At 53.1% G+C, this 16,777-nt stretch overlaps 8 protein-coding genes across 8 annotated transcripts; 5 read left to right on the top strand and 3 right to left on the bottom strand.

Moving 5' to 3' along the window:
- Positions 1 to 691: 691 nt before the first annotated feature.
- On the bottom strand, positions 692 to 1,016 carry MYCGRDRAFT_29302 (uncharacterized protein; the record flags this gene model as incomplete). The annotated part of the gene is made up of 2 exons (XM_003850681.1): positions 692 to 864; positions 920 to 1,016. Coding segments are annotated over 2 exons (270 nt in total), but the record flags the coding sequence as incomplete, so codon positions are not given.
- Positions 1,017 to 2,199: 1,183 nt separating this feature from the next.
- On the top strand, positions 2,200 to 4,637 carry MYCGRDRAFT_74077 (uncharacterized protein; the record flags this gene model as incomplete). The annotated part of the gene is made up of 4 exons (XM_003851069.1): positions 2,200 to 3,510; positions 3,567 to 3,778; positions 3,883 to 4,332; positions 4,386 to 4,637. 4 exons carry the CDS (start codon positions 2,200 to 2,202, stop codon positions 4,591 to 4,593), a joined length of 2,181 nt encoding a protein of 726 aa, XP_003851117.1.
- Positions 4,638 to 5,145: 508 nt separating this feature from the next.
- On the top strand, positions 5,146 to 5,607 carry MYCGRDRAFT_45115 (uncharacterized protein; the record flags this gene model as incomplete). The annotated part of the gene is made up of 1 exon (XM_003851070.1): positions 5,146 to 5,607. The coding sequence occupies one exon, from the start codon at positions 5,146 to 5,148 to the stop codon at positions 5,605 to 5,607; it is 462 nt and encodes a 153-aa protein (XP_003851118.1).
- Positions 5,608 to 5,675: 68 nt separating this feature from the next.
- On the bottom strand, positions 5,676 to 8,118 carry MYCGRDRAFT_110212 (uncharacterized protein; the record flags this gene model as incomplete). The annotated part of the gene is made up of 1 exon (XM_003850680.1): positions 5,676 to 8,118. The coding sequence occupies one exon, from the start codon at positions 7,965 to 7,967 to the stop codon at positions 5,676 to 5,678; it is 2,292 nt and encodes a 763-aa protein (XP_003850728.1).
- Positions 8,119 to 8,338: 220 nt separating this feature from the next.
- On the top strand, positions 8,339 to 9,154 carry MYCGRDRAFT_81614 (uncharacterized protein; the record flags this gene model as incomplete). Its single annotated transcript, XM_003851071.1, has 3 exons — positions 8,339 to 8,451; positions 8,513 to 8,654; positions 8,832 to 9,154. The coding sequence occupies 3 exons, from the start codon at positions 8,449 to 8,451 to the stop codon at positions 8,912 to 8,914; spliced, it is 228 nt and encodes a 75-aa protein (XP_003851119.1).
- A 2,036-nt stretch (positions 9,155 to 11,190) lies between these two features.
- MYCGRDRAFT_45253 (uncharacterized protein) lies at positions 11,191 to 11,757 on the bottom strand (the record flags this gene model as incomplete). Its single annotated transcript, XM_003850679.1, has 2 exons — positions 11,191 to 11,322; positions 11,374 to 11,757. Coding segments are annotated over 2 exons (516 nt in total), but the record flags the coding sequence as incomplete, so codon positions are not given.
- Positions 11,758 to 12,716: 959 nt separating this feature from the next.
- On the top strand, positions 12,717 to 14,078 carry MYCGRDRAFT_110210 (DNAJ domain-containing protein; the record flags this gene model as incomplete). Its single annotated transcript, XM_003851072.1, has 3 exons — positions 12,717 to 12,791; positions 12,855 to 13,781; positions 13,839 to 14,078. The coding sequence occupies 3 exons, from the start codon at positions 12,717 to 12,719 to the stop codon at positions 14,076 to 14,078; spliced, it is 1,242 nt and encodes a 413-aa protein (XP_003851120.1).
- A 409-nt stretch (positions 14,079 to 14,487) lies between these two features.
- MYCGRDRAFT_60912 (uncharacterized protein) lies at positions 14,488 to 16,126 on the top strand (the record flags this gene model as incomplete). The annotated part of the gene is made up of 6 exons (XM_003851073.1): positions 14,488 to 14,810; positions 14,875 to 14,893; positions 14,952 to 15,041; positions 15,094 to 15,125; positions 15,176 to 15,430; positions 15,487 to 16,126. The coding sequence occupies 6 exons, from the start codon at positions 14,538 to 14,540 to the stop codon at positions 15,943 to 15,945; spliced, it is 1,128 nt and encodes a 375-aa protein (XP_003851121.1).
- Positions 16,127 to 16,777: the final 651 nt, after the last annotated feature.

Below are 16,777 nucleotides of genomic sequence, written 5' to 3'. Positions count from 1 at the left end.
TCGGAGAGTAGTCTGGAGGGTTCCATTGAGAAGTAGGATGATTGGTCAAATTGCAATGGCTTTTTCCACTTGCATTATTCGTCCGATCAAATCGAGTCGGCAGTGTTTGCACCGACCAAACCCAGCGTTGCTTTTCCGTGGTTTTGCCCTATTGATCACTATCAGAGATTCGAGCGTCTTTCTGTTGTATAACTCGCTTCTGCCGAGCTGTTTACCATATGGCTTAATACTAGGTTGGTAGCCAAGTGAGTTCGGTGACATGCAGCCGCCCGCATAACATGAGTTCAAAGCGGCAGTGGCGCAAACGTTGGAAATGGTGCCTCAAACAATGTGGCGGTGCTGTCAAGTCTCGAGTTAGCATGTTGATCCTTTGACTTTTTGATGCTGCAGTCCTTCTTTGACCGCTTGACAGACGATTGTTATGAGTGACTGAGGGCGTTTCGCGGCGGTGTTTTCCCTTTGACCGTGCGTGAGGTCTGGTCCCCCGCCGCCGGGATGCTGATGGCACCAATCGATTTGAAACTTGGAAATCGTCTGACATTGAGATCACCGAGATCACCGAACGTTGCTCGCCGCTATCTCTTTATGAAGATGTGTCCTGCTTGTGCTTATACTCCATTACGTCTTCCATGTGCAACGCTGCCTCTTCCACGGGCGGCAGATGCTGGTTGGTATTTCGATGCCACTGCTCATAACGTCCATGTGCCCACTCTCGAATCTTGCCGAAGTTGCGGCACGTATGCGGTCTGTCGGTGTCGATGAAGTTCCTGCCCGTACCGCCTAATGCGGGCCACCAGCGGGTTGGATTGAGCGTGATGTCCGATTGGCATTGAATCGACTGACGGATCAGGTCGATGCAGTGGTCTTTGCGGTCAGCGAACGAAGAAGCATCGCATCAAGAGAAGGTAGAAGAGCTTACCGGTATGATAGCTTTGGAATGTCTTGGACATGGTCGAGTTGTAGCGTGCTGGATTGAGGACCTTGCGAAGGTGGTCCAAACAATGCAACTGATGGAGCACGTCTATCCCAGCAACGTACCCGGCTGTGGTTTCGTTGTCACCCGGGTACTTGTAGTATTTCTTGTAATCCGGACCCCAAGCCTGCAGCGCTTCATCGTCGGAGATGAGGAAGTAGCGATTTATAAGCAGCTCGCTCCACGCACGATCGACTTCGTCACCGTCTTTCCCAAAGTACTCCGTATCGTCTTGGCCGCTGTGAAAGAATGGATCCCCTCGCTCGTCGAACCATGGCCCGTTGATGAAATGAACGGTCTGGGCAGTCCAAGTGTACAGGTCAGCGGTGGCCGAGGTAACGCGGCATTGATGCCGCACGAGACCTGCAGGCAGACAGGAGCCGGCAAAGTCTAGGATTGCTTGTAGGTCTTGTACACATCAGTGCTCACCTCTAGTTCAACAGCCTTTGCCGCGGGTAGGTAGTCGGTAGGGTGGATTTGCTGTGTGCCCAGATCGCAAGATGCGCTGGTCAAGACGAACGTTGTCGCAATGCCAAAGAGGTAAGTGCCCAGGAGGATAGTCGCTGCGAGGAAGACGTTGATGCTGATTCTGCGCCGTTTCTCCGGCTCGAAGCATGTTTGAAGCTCAATCCCAGGTTCCGACGCGAGTGGTGAGTACTTTCCCTTCGCAGAGTCCATGTCTTGGCCGTCTTTTCCGGTGCATAAGGAAAGAAAGGTAGGGAAAAGAGAGCGCAGTGTGACTGACATACTGCTTACAGCGAGTGGCAAGCACGTCGATATGGCCACCTCTAGGATCTGCAAGGACATGGGTGCTCTGATACTCGCCTGGTCCGATCGATCGTCTGCAAGTCGTGGTTCGAACGGTGAGCCGTCCAATAATGAGCCGGTCAGAAGCGTTCTGCAATCGCGGACAGAGGACACGCTCATCTTCCTACTCCTTCCTACCTTGAGGTATGTAACCGTCGAATTCTGACAAGGCCGACGGTTGCCTGCCCGTGAGTATGGACAGTGAAGTCTTTTGCCTCCGAGGCATAGCCGCCGTTCCCTGCCCCCGGTAAGGTAAGGTACCTTACCCGAAACGGCGAAAGGCTGAGCTGAGTAAGCAACCAAACACGTGACCCGGGCTGGAGGGCACCTCAGTCGGATCAAGTCGCTGGACATCCTTTCCACACGACTTTTAGTCCTACCTTCATCAACATGCAACTCTCTCCCTCGCCTTCTCCGCGATGCCGCCGGGTTACTCTGACCCGTTCCAGCTGAAGAAAGCGCCGTCATTCGACACCACGGCTGTTGCAATACTTGCGGACGCCGAAGCTGTCACCAAACATACCACGGCTTTGTGTCATCGACTCGTCCACATTGATCTCGACGACGCCACTTTCTCGAATGTCATCCAGCCAATCGCAGAGGATGAAAACTCGAGATCAGAGAAAGAGAATCACCTTAGATTCTACGCCTCGACTCACCCGGTGAAAGAGCTCCGAGATGCCTCCTACGCGGCAGCTGAAATGTTCAGCAACGCCGAAGCCGAGTTCTTTTCGCAAACGAAATTGTTCGCCCTTGTCCACCGTGTCTGGCAGCAATTCCAGGCCGCCCGTTCCCTCGGTCCAAGTGGTACGGACGAATCTTTCCACTATCTGAGCAAGCTGCATGAAGCCTTCATAGACGGAGGTTGCGGGATTACTGATGCTGCCCGCCGACAAGAATTCGTCGCAAAGAAGAAACGAGCTATTGAGCTGGCCAAGAGTTGTAGGAAGAATCTCGCGAACGAGACGACTGGGTTGTGGCTTACACGGAGCGAGTTACGTGGCGTGCCCAGATCCTTTGTAGCGCAGCTGAGGCACGGCCATGATGAGTATGCCGAGCATGTGTGGGTGCCCACTAAAAATGCGTACAGCTCGCGTGTACTTGAATCTGCCACGGAGGAGGCCACTCGGAAGAAGATGTATTATGCAGTGATGAATCGCATGCCAGACAATGTCCCGCTACACCGAGAACTTGTTCTCCTTCGAGATGAAACAGCCCAATTGTTAGGCTGGTCTAATCACTTCGCTTCCAAGACCTCACGAAAGATGGTCAAGACTGAAGCGGTGCATCGGCTGCTGTCAGAGGTTCGTACGGCTCTCCGACCGGTTGCCGAGCGGGCTGCCGATGAGTTACGGGCTTCCAAAGTTGAACAAGCGCTCGCAGACAGTGACAACGACTCAACTGATGAGATCAAGCTTTACTTCTGGGACAAGGCCTACTTCGAGAAGCAAGCTGATCTGAAGCGGAACGGAACCGATGGTCATGGAATCCCCGTGTCAGAGTACTTCGAGCTCAACTCGACTCTGGCCAAGCTTCTTCAGATGTACGTCCATATATTGGGCGTGAGGCTGGTCCCAGTTGAAACCGCTGCTAGTATCTGGCATGAAGATGTTCAAATGTTCTCCGCATGGGCAGTGGACTCCGAGCCCGACTTCCTGGGATACGCATACTTCGACTTCTTCCCTCGTGAAGGAAAGTTTACGCACGCTGGCCAGTACACCCTGCAAAAAGTGCGCATTCCTTTCTTCGGATCCTCAAGATGTATGTTTGCTGACTAGATCCACAGAGGTTCCAGAAGCCAGACGGGAGCTGGTTTCATCCTTGTTCGTGCTTGGTAATGAACTACCTGAAGCCTACCCCTACGAAGCCCACTCTACTAGATCTCAACGATGTACGAAGTCTGTTCCATGAATTAGGGCATATGTACCACAACTTGCTCAGTCGATCCCGATACTCAAGGCTTCACGCAGTCAGCAGCGACTTCGTGGAAACTCCTAGGTAAGTCCAATGGGCAGAAGTCTGTTGTCGAGCTCGCAAATATCTCTCGTGTTGATATTTCTTTGGTGAGCAATCGCTGATTCTATCACCCGACGTCATCACAGCATGATGCTAGAGCAATTCTTCTGGGATCCACAGGTCATCGAGGATGTGTCGCTTCACTACTCGTATATTAGTCCCACCATGAAGGAAGCATGGCTTGCCACTCCCAGAGCTCAGCGACATGGCAAGGCAGACGACGCCGGCACTGGAGAAGCTCCACGCAAGATCAGCCGCCAACGTGCCATCTTACTGGGGTCGAACGAGACCAGTAGGCGAGTGCGTACGTCACTGAACGAGCTTTTCTATGCGATGTACGACATGCAGGTCCATAGCCCCGCCTCGCACGACGAGCTTGAACAGACAAACTTGGCCATGCTCTACAACAAATTGCGATGTGAGATCTTTTGCATGCACGGAGGCGAGGACCTGGAAGGATGGGAGTATTGTCAAGGCCAGTCGGTGTTCCGCGCTATTAACGGGAAGTATGATGCTGGGTACTATGCTTACATCTTGTAAGTGATGACGAGCGATCAAGTCCAGCGTTGGGATTACTGACGAGATGTAGGGGTCGTCTGTTCGCTATCAATATCTTTGAGGCTGGGTTCGCCGGTGATGTCTTGAGCAGAGAGAACGGGAGGAGGTATCGGGAACTGGTACTCTGCATGGGTGGAACACAGCCGGAGATGAAGACGTTGATCGATTACCTGGGTCATGAACCGAGTTCAGCACCGTACCTGGCGTGGCTTGGAGCAAACCAGGATGCATGTCCGTAAATGTTTGCGCATACGGGGAGAGGCGAATGGGGATCATGCGATTGCGATTTGTCACATCATCTCATCAAAATCAGGCTTCGTTCCCATGCACCCGATGGAGGCTGTGGTCGTGGTCTGCAAGGAGAATGAGGATTCAACGCCATTGTCTCTATGTGGAACCTCAAATGCGTTGAGTGTGCTCTGATGGCGAGCGATCGACCTCCCTCAAGGCTGAATCTGTACATGTGAATCTGCGTGATGGCTCTCCTAGCACACAGAATCTAAGCTTCAGTTGAGTTACCTTGAGAATGCATGCATTCTTGTAATACCTGCAAATACTAGTGCCTTCTTGCTTTCTATCGATTTGAAGCTTGAATTTCGATGACAGCATTCAGGATCTACGTTCTATCCTCAGTGCCATATTTGATTACTGATCAGCTCGTCATTGGAATACTAATCACTGAGAAGGACGGATGCTATAGATTCGCAAACACAACATCAATACCATGCCTCAAGATCCACGACACTAAAGCTCAACTCCAAACCAATACCTCACCTCCACGCACCTTCAAAATGCCCATCTGGAAAATCTCCCACTCCTCCACCGTCTTCACCGACCCCTCCGAAAAAGCCTCCCTCGCCCGTGAAATCACAGACTGGTACGTCAACACGGCGAAGCTGCCCGACTACTACGTCAACGTGACCTTCTACAAACTCCCCGTCGAGGACTTCTACACCGCCGGAACCAGCAATGCCGACAAAGTGCTCATCGAAATCATCCACATTGCACGCCATCAGGATCCGAACAACAAGGCTCGATCGAAGGGTATGATGGACACGTTTGATGGGATTCTGAGGCCGTACACGTTGGATCGAGGATTGAAGTTGGAGTATAATATTATTGATGCGCCGGCTTGGTTGTGGAGGATTAATGGGATCGATCCGCCGGAGAGTTTTGGGGAGGGGGAGGAGGAGAAGGCGGAGATTAGTCGGAAGCGGTTGGCGGAGCTTGAGTTGGGGGTGGGGGGTAAGTAGAAGGAGTTGTGGCTTACGAGGTGCTGGGGAGAGTCGTGTGAAATTGGCAGAATGTCTGAAGGATTGTATCACGGCAACCGGCCAACTTTCTCCACACCTTCCCATCCCTCCCTCGCGCTTGCCACAACGGCATTCACGAATCCCTCCATTCCCGTGCCACTGCACTCTAACAGTTGCCAAACATCCTTTCCTCGCCCCTCGTTCCCAGCAGTCCCGCTTGATATCTGATCTCGCAAGTTTCGCACTGATAGAGCATCTCGTCCTCTCCTCGCCGATGCCATGACTTCTCGAACGAGGTCTTCGACCAATGATCTGAGGTCAGACAGGCCAGCTTTGAGGTCATCTGATACGGAAGCATGCTTGGGAGGAGTGAGGAGTCGGCGGCAGGTGACGAGGATGGTGCGGAAGACGTCCAGGAGCGCGTAGTGAGTCTGAAGCTTTTCGGCCAGGTTGTCGGCCGAAGCTGGGTCTGACAGAATGTCGTTGAGCGGGAGATCTTTGACGCAAGCCGACAAAGCTGTGAGAGCATCGCTGCGGGCCTTCTCTCCGGCCTCGTCATCGGACGTAGTCGATGTGCGTGGGAAGGACAAGAGAAGCTGTAGCGTTCTTCTTGTGATTTCTGCGCATTTCTCCTCGACTTCGTTTACACCCTTCGACTCTTTGCTGTCTGTCAATTGTTGTTCCAGAAGCTGCAGCAAGGTCTGTGAATCTTCGATCAGCGGCACCTGTCCATTGGCGAGAGAAGCCGCAACATCGGCCGCCAATATCAGCAACATCCACCTCTCGTCGACCTTGCCTATCTTGCCATCTCCGTATAAGGCCTCTTCAACATTGAAACCGTACTCAAAAGCCGCGTGGAAGTCTCTCGAGTCGTTGCAATTACGCCAGTTTGCCAGTACTCTGGGTCCCAATGCATCCACCGCACTTTTGCTCCCTGCCTTGCCCGTCATTCGAGCGATGCGGCGGTGTTCCAGAAGAAGCATTCGCCTCGGCAGACTCGTCCGTAACGTCGTGCGAAGAGCTTGCAAGTCGAAGATCATCCCGCTCTGACCGTGATCTGGTACTCCGGCTTCTGTATCTGCCAGGCGAGACTCGTGGCGCGGATAGATTTGAAGAGCTTTCGCAGAGCGTTCGTGTGGGTCGAGGACGTCCTGAGATGTCGATGATGTGGAGCGGAAGGGCTGTGTTAGGGATAGGCGGGTAAATAGGACATGGCCGACGGTGTCATTCTGGACCTCTTTGATCTCGAGGGAGTTGTAAAAGTGGGCGGCCAGGGTGCCAAGCCGTAGGCGCATATAGAGGTAAACGAGGATTAGCCTGGCTTCGTGTATGTGCGGGTTGTGAGATAGCAGGGTTTCGGCAACGAAGGCTGCTTGGAGGAGCGGAATTTGAGAGCCGCTGGTGGTGAAGACATGGACCAAGGAGGAGATGGCGAGAAAGGCGGCGTCGGCAGGACCGCGAGATCGAGCGAGGTCCTGATCTGAGATCGCATTGTGGAAGAGCCGAATGGTCTCCTCTGCGAGCTTGACAAAGTCTTCCTCAGGCGCGGAGTTCTTCACGCTTCCAGAAAAAGACTCCTTCAATCTCGCAACGTTCGTTTCCAGCTTGTCTCTTGGCGATGGTCCCGCGGCATTATTTGTCGTATTCGCAGTCGGCAACACCACCTTTTCGCTCAAACCCAACGCCTCATACACCTCCCTGCTCTCCCGGAATGGCCTCTCCCGAATACCCTCCAGATCTTCCTTCATCCCCTGCCTCGCAAGTATTTGACCAACAACTCTACAGTCCAAATCCTTCTCATCGTCAAAATTCTCCTTCACCGCCTTCTTCGCCAACATCACCGCCAACCTTGCCTGCAAATCCTCGTTCGAAGTCGACAATAGCTGCGTATACGCCGCATGCGCCATGTAAATGCTTCGATTCTTGGGTTGGAAAGCTTTCCATGCAATCAGGGTCTGCTGCGCATCTTGTAGTCGATTGTCGATGACGGCTTGAGAGAAGCGTACACTCAAGATGTCAAGTTTGAGATATGATGTGTTGGCAGATTTGAACGCTGCTGTCCACAATGCGGAAACTTGAGGCCCTGAAGTGAGCGGTATCGGGAAGGCGTTCTTCTGCGCAAGGATCACGGAAGCCTCGACGTTGACCAGACTTTGGATGTCCTGTATCGGCGGAGTGTGAGCAACGATTTGGTCCAGCGTGGCAGCGTATTCCTGATTGCTGTCGCAGAGGAGCTGGAGTTTTGTGATCAGGAGATTTACATCCTTCGGGTTTTTGGAAAGCAGGGTATTGCATCGGGAGATTCCTTCCTTGTGTGCATTGCGAGAGGCATATTCCTCAAAGGTCGGATATCGTGCCATGGCGTTTGATATGAAGTCTTTTGCTCGTTGCTACCACATCATTTTGTGCAGCTTTTTCGAAGTCGGAATGTGTTATGGCAGTGAGGTCCTTGTTTGGTCTTGGTGTGGTCAGTTCGCGAAGTGCCGTTCCACGATATCCAGCCAATATCGCGAAATTGTTGTCTTTACTTCTGTCTTTACTTCATCATCTCCAAATATCCAACCTGACGTCCACGAAAACGGCTGCTGACTGATCCGAATCGTCGTTCCGACCCCACGCGATCTCCAAAGCTTAAGTCCGTGCAGCTCCGCGTCTCCGTCTCGAATGCAACCTGTCCATTGACCTCGACTTTCGTTGCCTCTCTCCTTGCACACCTGATCTTCTGCCAACCACACGAAAAGCTCACCACGACCAGCTAATAAGCCCTTCACCCGCCCTCCAAGTACCACCTCCAATCCATCTCCTTCGCATACGCGACAACCCCTTCCACAATCAGACACAATGGCACGTCTCCCTCGAGTCCACCGCGTGCCTATCTCCAGCTAACCCCATTTTGTGTGCACAGGTCCAAACCCCTCAACAACGCAAAGCGAACATCGCCTTCGCCCGTACCCAAGAGAAGAAAATGGGCCGCGCACCGAGCGATACTCCCGTCGTGGCCAAAAAGGAGAAGGTCCAAAAAGCGCCGATTAGTGCCGGGTGGTTGTGTAAGTCTCTGTGTGCTTCTGGCTATACTCCGTGGATGGTTGAGAGGGTCGTGGCTTGAGGGTCATGTCGGAGGATGCAAGAGAAAGAGGAGGATTAGGGAGACTCGATACCCAGCTGGGATAGAGGAGAGACATTGGAACACTGGTGAGGGATTGCTAACGATGTGGCTTGGATAGATCTTCTCCTCTTCGTCGTCTGCGGAGGTCTGGTGTTCGAGCTCGTACGGTTGATCCTATCCGGTGCTGGAGGTCTGTTCTAGACAACCGGACAGGGAGCGCGAAACTTTACGGGAGGGACACATTTCTTTCTGAATGCATGGGAGCGGACGGGACTGGAAGAAGCATCGCGATTTCGATACGGCATTTCTGGTTGCGAACAATGGGTGAAGGAGCTGAGGCCTGGTAGCTGGAAGCGAGAGAGCCAATAGGAGAGGATAAAAGCCGTGAGTTGATGGTTTGCGGAGGCAGGCAGTGCGTGCCGGCATTGGAAAGGGGAATGCTTAAAAGCCGTGGACGACGTTGTCAGGGAATTTCATGGAAGTGCTTTGTACAGCCAAAAATCATTTGCTCAGAGGAAAAGTCTAGGATGCGTCTGTACTGTCTGGCAGATCTCGCATGAACCCCCCAAATAGCGAGGGCTAAGTGTATCCGCACTGGTGTTTCACGCCCAGCCAAAGCCCACCCCAATCTCAAATGCATCAAATACATCGAGGTATCATATATCCAAAATGCAACCAACGCCTCCGAAACCCAGCGCATAGAACAAAACTCACGACGTATTCATCTCCGCGCTCCTCCGCCCTTCCTCTTCTTCGCTCCACTCCCAGCACCAACCACACCTTTACCCTTCTTCCCTGCGGAAGCTTCACCACTCACACCGCGCTCATCTCTCCGCGCCACGCTCCCATCCAGCCCGACTTCAATCCTCACGCCTTGATCGTCGCTGCTGCCCTCGCTGTCTTCATCCTCTTCCTCCGGTGTAGACCCATAACTCTCATTCGAGCGCACACGGTCAAACCCAGGATGGAGAGGGACATCTCTGCCATCTCTCGGAAGCGGACTCCTCGACCTACCGATCGGGGAAGCAGACGGCACATTGCGGCGAACATTCGCGTAGCGGATGTTCTCGACTGGGCTTCCAGCTGTTTCTCGGCTATTTGGACGAGCGTAGTCGCGGAGTGGAACCTCGGCAGGACCAGAGCGGCGGACGCGTCTGAGATCTGGAGGTTGGGCGGCTGAGGTGCCTGGTCTGACGGTGGCGTAGTAGTCGTCAGTATCCTGATCGTCGACTCGGTAGCGTGATGGAAGAGTTGGATAAGCGTAGTCGCGGTCGTAGTCATCGGTGTATGTATCGTATTCATAGCGAGAGGTGTAGAATGGACCACGTTGAACGTGGTCCTGGCTCTCTCGCGCGGGGTCCTGTCCATTGCCACTGCGAGGGCGCTCTCTCGGGTTGAGACCCCGAGGTCGGGACGATTCGGGCGAGGAAGCGACGCGGTGAGTGTTCGATACTCCGCCGCCTGGACTTACTGCGTATCGTGAATTGGAGCGAGGGCGAGAATTGGTTGCGTAGCGAGCGTTTGACCCGGGTGGAAAGTTTGTGCCCATGCCGTGGTACTGGGAGAGAGGAACGCGGTTCGTTTCCGGTGATGGCAGAGATGGGGCAGCATCCAATTGCAGAGAGTTCTTCCGTGAGGTATGACGAGATTTTGATTTGGTTGGAGACGAGGACCCGCCGAAGAATGTGGTCTTTTTCTTGGGTTTGACGGTCGACTGCTGACCAGCCAAGCTCGCGGCGCTGCTGGATCGACTGCCCGTCTTTATCTTGGATTTCGAGGATGCGGTTGCTGCCGTGGCAGACTTTGTGGCTTTGGGGGTAGCGGGAGGAGAAGCGAGAGATGCTGTGCTGGCCGGATCGACGCGACGATTATTGGGAGAGAGGATCGGAAGGTGTCCGGCACGTTGGAGCTCTAGCGCTGCGATCTCTTCTGGAGTGAGATCGACATTCGTCCGGCCTTGCGATCGGGCCAAGGCGATTCGTTCGTAGGCGGATTGAATGAGGAGTTCCTCTCGGCTGGAAAGAACAGGTGGGATCGGGTATGTCTGCAATTGTTGTTGGTCCGAGAAAAGCCTCCTCTGAGGCTGAATTTCATCCGCGAAATAGAGACGGTCGTTGTCCAGTCCTCCATAGGTTGAACGTCGGTTGTGGCGGGACATGTTCCTATTTCTATCGTCTCCTCCACTTTCGTCCTCCTCATGACTGTCCAACTCTTCCACATAATACCCTCCTCCTTCATCGTGTTGCTGCTGTAATAAATGTTGGTGTTCTCGCTCATCATAGCGATCACGGAGCTCCCAGTCTTGCGGCGGTTGGGCGTGGTAGGGATGGTTGGAATAGGGAAACGGTGATTGTTGATGTGCAAGTCTTCTTCGCCTATTGTTGTTGACAGGATTAAAATTATCCATTCCCACCCCACCCCTCGAAGCTCCGGGCGGTCTTCCCTGTTCATAGGGCGAAGTTTGCGCGGCCGACCACCTAGACCGCCTCCTCGGAGAAACTGGCTGCAACGTCTTTTTCCATGAAAGCGGCGTGGCCGAGGATGGTCACACCAGAGGCTCCGATCAGCCAGAGCATGGAGGAGAAAGGACTCGCCCAGAAGAAGAGTGGCTAGGAGGTGTCAGTGTATGAGGGCCGACAACAGCCGTGGACGAAACTCACCGTCGCAATGACGAACAGTCCAGTGTACAATTGGCTGACCGACGCTTTTGCGAATCCGACATCCAAATCTCTTCCTTCCAGTTTCCCAATGCCCCACATACCACCAATGACGAAGACAATGACGAAGAACAGGACTAAGTTCGTCAAGAGACTGTAGATGCTGAGCATGACGAAGAGGGCGGCGTAGTTGGAGGAGAAGTAGGACAGGTTGTAGTTGACGCGGTTTTGCACCATGGCGAAGTCTGCGGGTTTGGACAGTCGCTTGACGTCGAAGAATTCGGTGATGGGTCGTAGATTGGCGAATCGTGAGGTGATGGATTGTCCGCGGACAGAGTCGAAGCGACCGGAGAGGCTGACATTGTTGGTTAGTGTGATGTCGAGAGGTTGGATGCAAGTTGTGCTGGAGTGGTGTCGCGGGGGTGTCCAGGACGGTGAGACTCACTTGAGACGGTCGGTCAGAGCACCGAGAGGGATGTTGATGCGTGCCATGATAACGGTTGTTGGAGGATGTCGTCGAGGTGAGTTCGCGTGCTACTGTCGAGGGAGTTGTGTTGGCGCAAACAGATTGTCTCTGCCTGTTCAGCTGAATGTCAGTCAAGCAGCCGGAGGTGGAGAAGAAGGCTCGACGCACGTGAATGTCTGATGGTCGACAATGGATGATGTATCTCGTCAGCGGTTGATTGTCGGGAGAGTCTGGTCGTTGTACGGGGCGCGTGGAGACAGCAATGTTTCCTTCTCGGGCGCCGTTCCCTCCAAAAGACGTGTAGCACTTCGGTCGAGGGGACAGGGGGCGGAATAAATTTGGTGAGAGCGGCTAGGCCCGAGGATCGCATTTCCCGTCCGCCATGCCTGACCAGTGACCTGGATTCTGAATCAACCCGGATTCATGCCCCTTTCACGGACTTGCAGTTAGTGTGAAGGAATAAAATCGCACAATAATGTTGATGTCGAGAAGAAGAAGAAGGATGGATAGAAAAGAAGACTCGAGAGGGGGGATCCGCGGATGTCTTGAAACCTACACGTCGACAGCTGCAGCTAGAACTACCCTGAGAACTGAACTAGAACTATTGCCATGGCCGCATGCAGCACGGCACGTCCACTTTCACCGAGTGCTGTAAAATGCAATTCCAGCACGTCTTCTCCGACAATCTTACGGTGAGAGGAGTGCACGTAGGGATTGCTCGTCAACCAAGGAAGTGTCGCGCTGTCCTTTCTTGTCTCTACCACAGTACCACTCAATCAATCCCCACTAGCGACTTTCTGCCACCTCACACCTCCATCTGCACTCCACACCCGTCGACTCTCTCCCCTACACCTCCATATCACAACCCTGTCCTATCACCATGCGACACCTCACTCGGGCAGCATTGCTGCTCTTCACCACCTTGACCGTCTTGGTCGCTGGCTGGTCGAAAGAGGTATGTACCAATGCTGTCTCAATACCCGTCTCCACTTCACACTAACACACTCTCCCTCCACAGGACCACGAAATCTTCCGCCTCCGCGATGAGGTACAAAAATCCGAAGGCCCCAATGCCACTTTCTACTCCTTCCTCGCCATCCCACCATCCGCCAACAACGACGACATCAACCGAGCCTACCGCAAACTCTCCCGCACCCTGCACCCCGACAAAGCCCGGAGCGCCTACATCGCGTCCTACAATGCTCCTCCGCCCATCGCCAAGTCCAGCACGGACGGCAAAGCCTCGAAACCGATCGTCAGCAAGAACAAGAAACCATCCGAGTCGGAATTGAAGAAGTTCCACCAAAAGGCTACAGCTCGATTTGAAAGATTGTCGCTTGTGACGAATGTCCTGCGTGGGCCAGAGAGGTCGAGATATGATCACTTTTTGAGGAATGGCTTCCCTGCGTGGAGAGGGACGGGATACTACTACGAGCGTTTCCGCCCTGGTTTGGGAACAGTTCTCATCGGTCTGTTCATCTTCGGTGGTGGAGCTGTTCACTACGCCGCTCTGTGGGTTGGATGGAAACGGCAGCGGGAGTTTGTGGAGCGCTACATTTCTCACGCACGGAGAATGGCCTGGGGTCAGGACGGCTCTCTGAGCTCGATTCCTGGGTTGGGAGGAGACACGAATGGCTCTGCGTCACCTGCCGCCGGCAGTGGAGACGAGAGCATGCAGTGGAACCGCAGACAAAAGCGCGAAATGGAGAAGCAGAAGAAGAAGGAGGGTAAGCCGGGTTTCAAGAGTCCCAAGGCGGTGGAGAAGGCGAAGACGGATGGTATTTCCTCTCCTGTCGAGGCACCTGCCAGCCCTGTCGATGGACCTGTGGGTGCGAAGAAGCGGACTGTGGCGGAGAATGGAAAGGTGTTGATCGTGGACTCCGTCGGCAATGTGTTCCTGGAAGAGGAAACCGAGGAGGGTGAGAGGAAGAACTTCCTCCTCGACGTAAGCCACGCATTTCTCCCTACACTGCATCGAGGCCATCACTGACATACATCACAGCCGGAAGAAGTCCCCGCGCCAACGATCTACGATACCGTCCTCGTCCGCCTTCCCGTGTTCCTGTACAACGTGTCTCTGGGCCGTGTATTGGGTCGCCAAACAAGCGGCTATGTTCTACATGAGGTGCTCGAGGACGAGGAAGAGGAGGAAGAGCCGCAGGACGTGCAGACCTTGAGGAAAGCGGCGACACGCACAGGGCATGAGAATCAGGATGCGAGAAGGCGGAATAAGGCCAGGTAGATGTCGGGTGTTGAGGATAGAGTATTGCGGGTGGTAAAAGTCACGATTTGGCAAAAAGCGAATGTTGTATACAATATCGAGGGGACTGAATATCCAAAAGCCGGAGAGCATCATAGAGATTTCGCGTGTAGTACAACAGGAAGCAGGTCTGATCGAGTCAGATGATGAGTCTTTCCAATCAGCACTTCCATCATCAATCCTCTTTTTCAATGTCCATGGCGAACGTGACCTGCATCTCTCTGGACGGTTTTTCAACTCTCCTCTTGTGTGAGGGACAAAGTTCAAAGTCCCTGACACTAAACCTCATCCAGCTTACGGCGACATCCGCCCCCAGCCAAAAAATATGTCCCTGTCGATGCTGTGACGCACCTTCCAATGCCATAAAACACTCATATCCAGATCTCACTTCTTCAAGAATAACCATCATCCGGAAACGCATCAAAGACAACTTCGCCCAAGATGTCTTCTTCACCACTAACTTTGCACATCCGCGCGGAAACCAAGCCCCTCGAACATCGCACCGCTGTTCCGCCCAAGGTTGCGAGGAAACTTGTCGAGGCGGGTTACGTGGTCAACGTCGAGCGGAGTCCATTGAGCATCTTCCCGGACAACGAGTACGAAGGAACAGGAGCTACGCTTGTGCCGACTGGTTCTTGGACGGAAGCACCCAAGGACCATATCGTTGTGGGATTGAAGGAGTTGCCGGAGGAGGATTTCGCGTTGGTGCATACGGTATGTTGTTGATCAGTCAGATTGATGGGGTAAGAACTATGTGCTGACGATGTTGTGTGTGTAGCATGTTCAGTTCGCACATTGTACGTTGTTGGAACGAGGACTATGGAAGGCTAGAGTCGGAACTGATGAGGTTTATAGGCTATAAGAATCAGGGCGGATGGGAGAAAGTCTTGAGTCGATTCCCGAGAGGTGGAGGGACGCTGCTTGACTTGGAGTTCCTCGAAGATGGTATGTTTGTCAAGTTTACGACTTGAACTAACGTGTGCTGACATACTCTCAGAGCAAGGACGACGAGTTGCGGCTTTCGGCTACGTATGACTACCGTCCACACTCCTCAAATGCTATGACTGACGTTCTTCAAGCACGCCGGATTCGCAGGAGCAGCTCTCTCCCTCATCACATGGGCCTGGCAACTCGAGCACGGCACCTCCAAGCCCGTGCCTGGAGTCACCGCCTACGAGAACGAAACACTCCTCGTCAACGACGTGAAGAAAGCCGTCGAGAAGGGCAAGTCGATCGCCGGCCACCTTCCGCGAGTTCTGGTCATCGGCGCTCTCGGACGTTGTGGCCGTGGAGCCGTCGACCTCTGCGTCAAAGCTGGTCTGCAAGACATCCTCGTACGTTGCGTTTTCCTCGTTCACAAACTCGAACATTTCACTGACCGTCTTTCTAGAAATGGGACCTGCAAGAGACCAAAGCCAAACCAGGCCCCTACCAAGAAATCATCGAGTCCGACGTCTTTGTAAACTGCATCTACCTCTCCGCCAAAATCCCTCCATTCATCGACGCACCTTCCCTCGCCTCCCCGACCCGCAAACTCAGCGTCGTCTGTGACGTCTCCTGCGACACCACGAATCCACACAATCCGATTCCGATTTACTCCATCAATACGACGTTTGACAAGCCCACCGTGCCTGTGGAACTGTCCTCAGAGGCGAACGATGTGCCGTTGAGTGTGATTAGCATCGACCACTTGCCGAGTTTGTTGCCGAGAGAGGCGAGCGAGGCATTCAGCGAGGCATTGTTGCCGAGTTTGTTGGAGTTGAAGGAGAGGAAGACGGCGCGGGTGTGGAGGCAGGCGGAGAAGTTGTTCGAGGACAAGGTGGCTAGTCTGCCGAAGGGTTCGTACTAGAGTCATGGCCTTGATGAGAATTCGGGAGCCGGTGTGAGGGTAGTGTAACCAGGTAGCAACCAACACGTGTAAGCAGTCTGTAGACGAATGTCTATATTGCCTACCGAGTGAAACGAAGGGACGCAAAAGGGAGCAAACAGGCCCGATTCAGGCCCGGAGCAGCAACACCGGTCGTTCCCTGACAGCCGGGATGTGGAAGGCGCGGTTTTCATGGACAGCGCAACGTCGTAACGTCGGAGAACAAGTCTGACAAACGATTTCATTGCGGCGTCGGGACAATCTTTCACTGCGGGCCGCGAAAAATTCATTGACAAGACGGCGTAGAATATCGTCTCTGGTCTATCGAAGAGGGCGTAATGAGTGGATACTACTCACTGTGAAAGAACGCATCCCTGGTCCGATATCATGAATGTTGCACTCTGCTACCATCATTGATCAAGCAAGGCTCACGACAATCGACGTTCGGAATCGTCGGAATCATTGCTCAAGGGGCGGTTGAATGCTGTCAACTCCGGGGATCATGCCTGGAAGATCCTGCTCCAACGAAAGTTCAATAGTCTCTTGCGATGCCTGTTCCCGGACAGGCAGAAGCAGTGTTGTACATAGTAATAATAATAGTAAATTGTACCCTATTTACTCCTTACTATTACTAAAAAATCGCGTACTAATAGTAATAGTAATAGTAATAATTTTTTAAAAAAAATATTAATAGTAATAGTAATAGTAAGAGCGAATAGTAGATAGTAATAGTAATAATAATAATATTTAGATACAAAAACTAGATATATACTATATAGCTATATATTCCTTGTCTATAGCCTTATAATACCTA

Source organism: Zymoseptoria tritici, chromosome 7, assembly GCF_000219625.1.
Source record: "Zymoseptoria tritici IPO323 chromosome 7, whole genome shotgun sequence".
Taxonomy (NCBI): Eukaryota; Fungi; Ascomycota; class Dothideomycetes; order Mycosphaerellales; family Mycosphaerellaceae; genus Zymoseptoria; species Zymoseptoria tritici.
The sequence above is the reverse complement of the archived record's forward strand: the minus strand, read 5'-3'. Positions and strand labels throughout refer to the sequence as shown.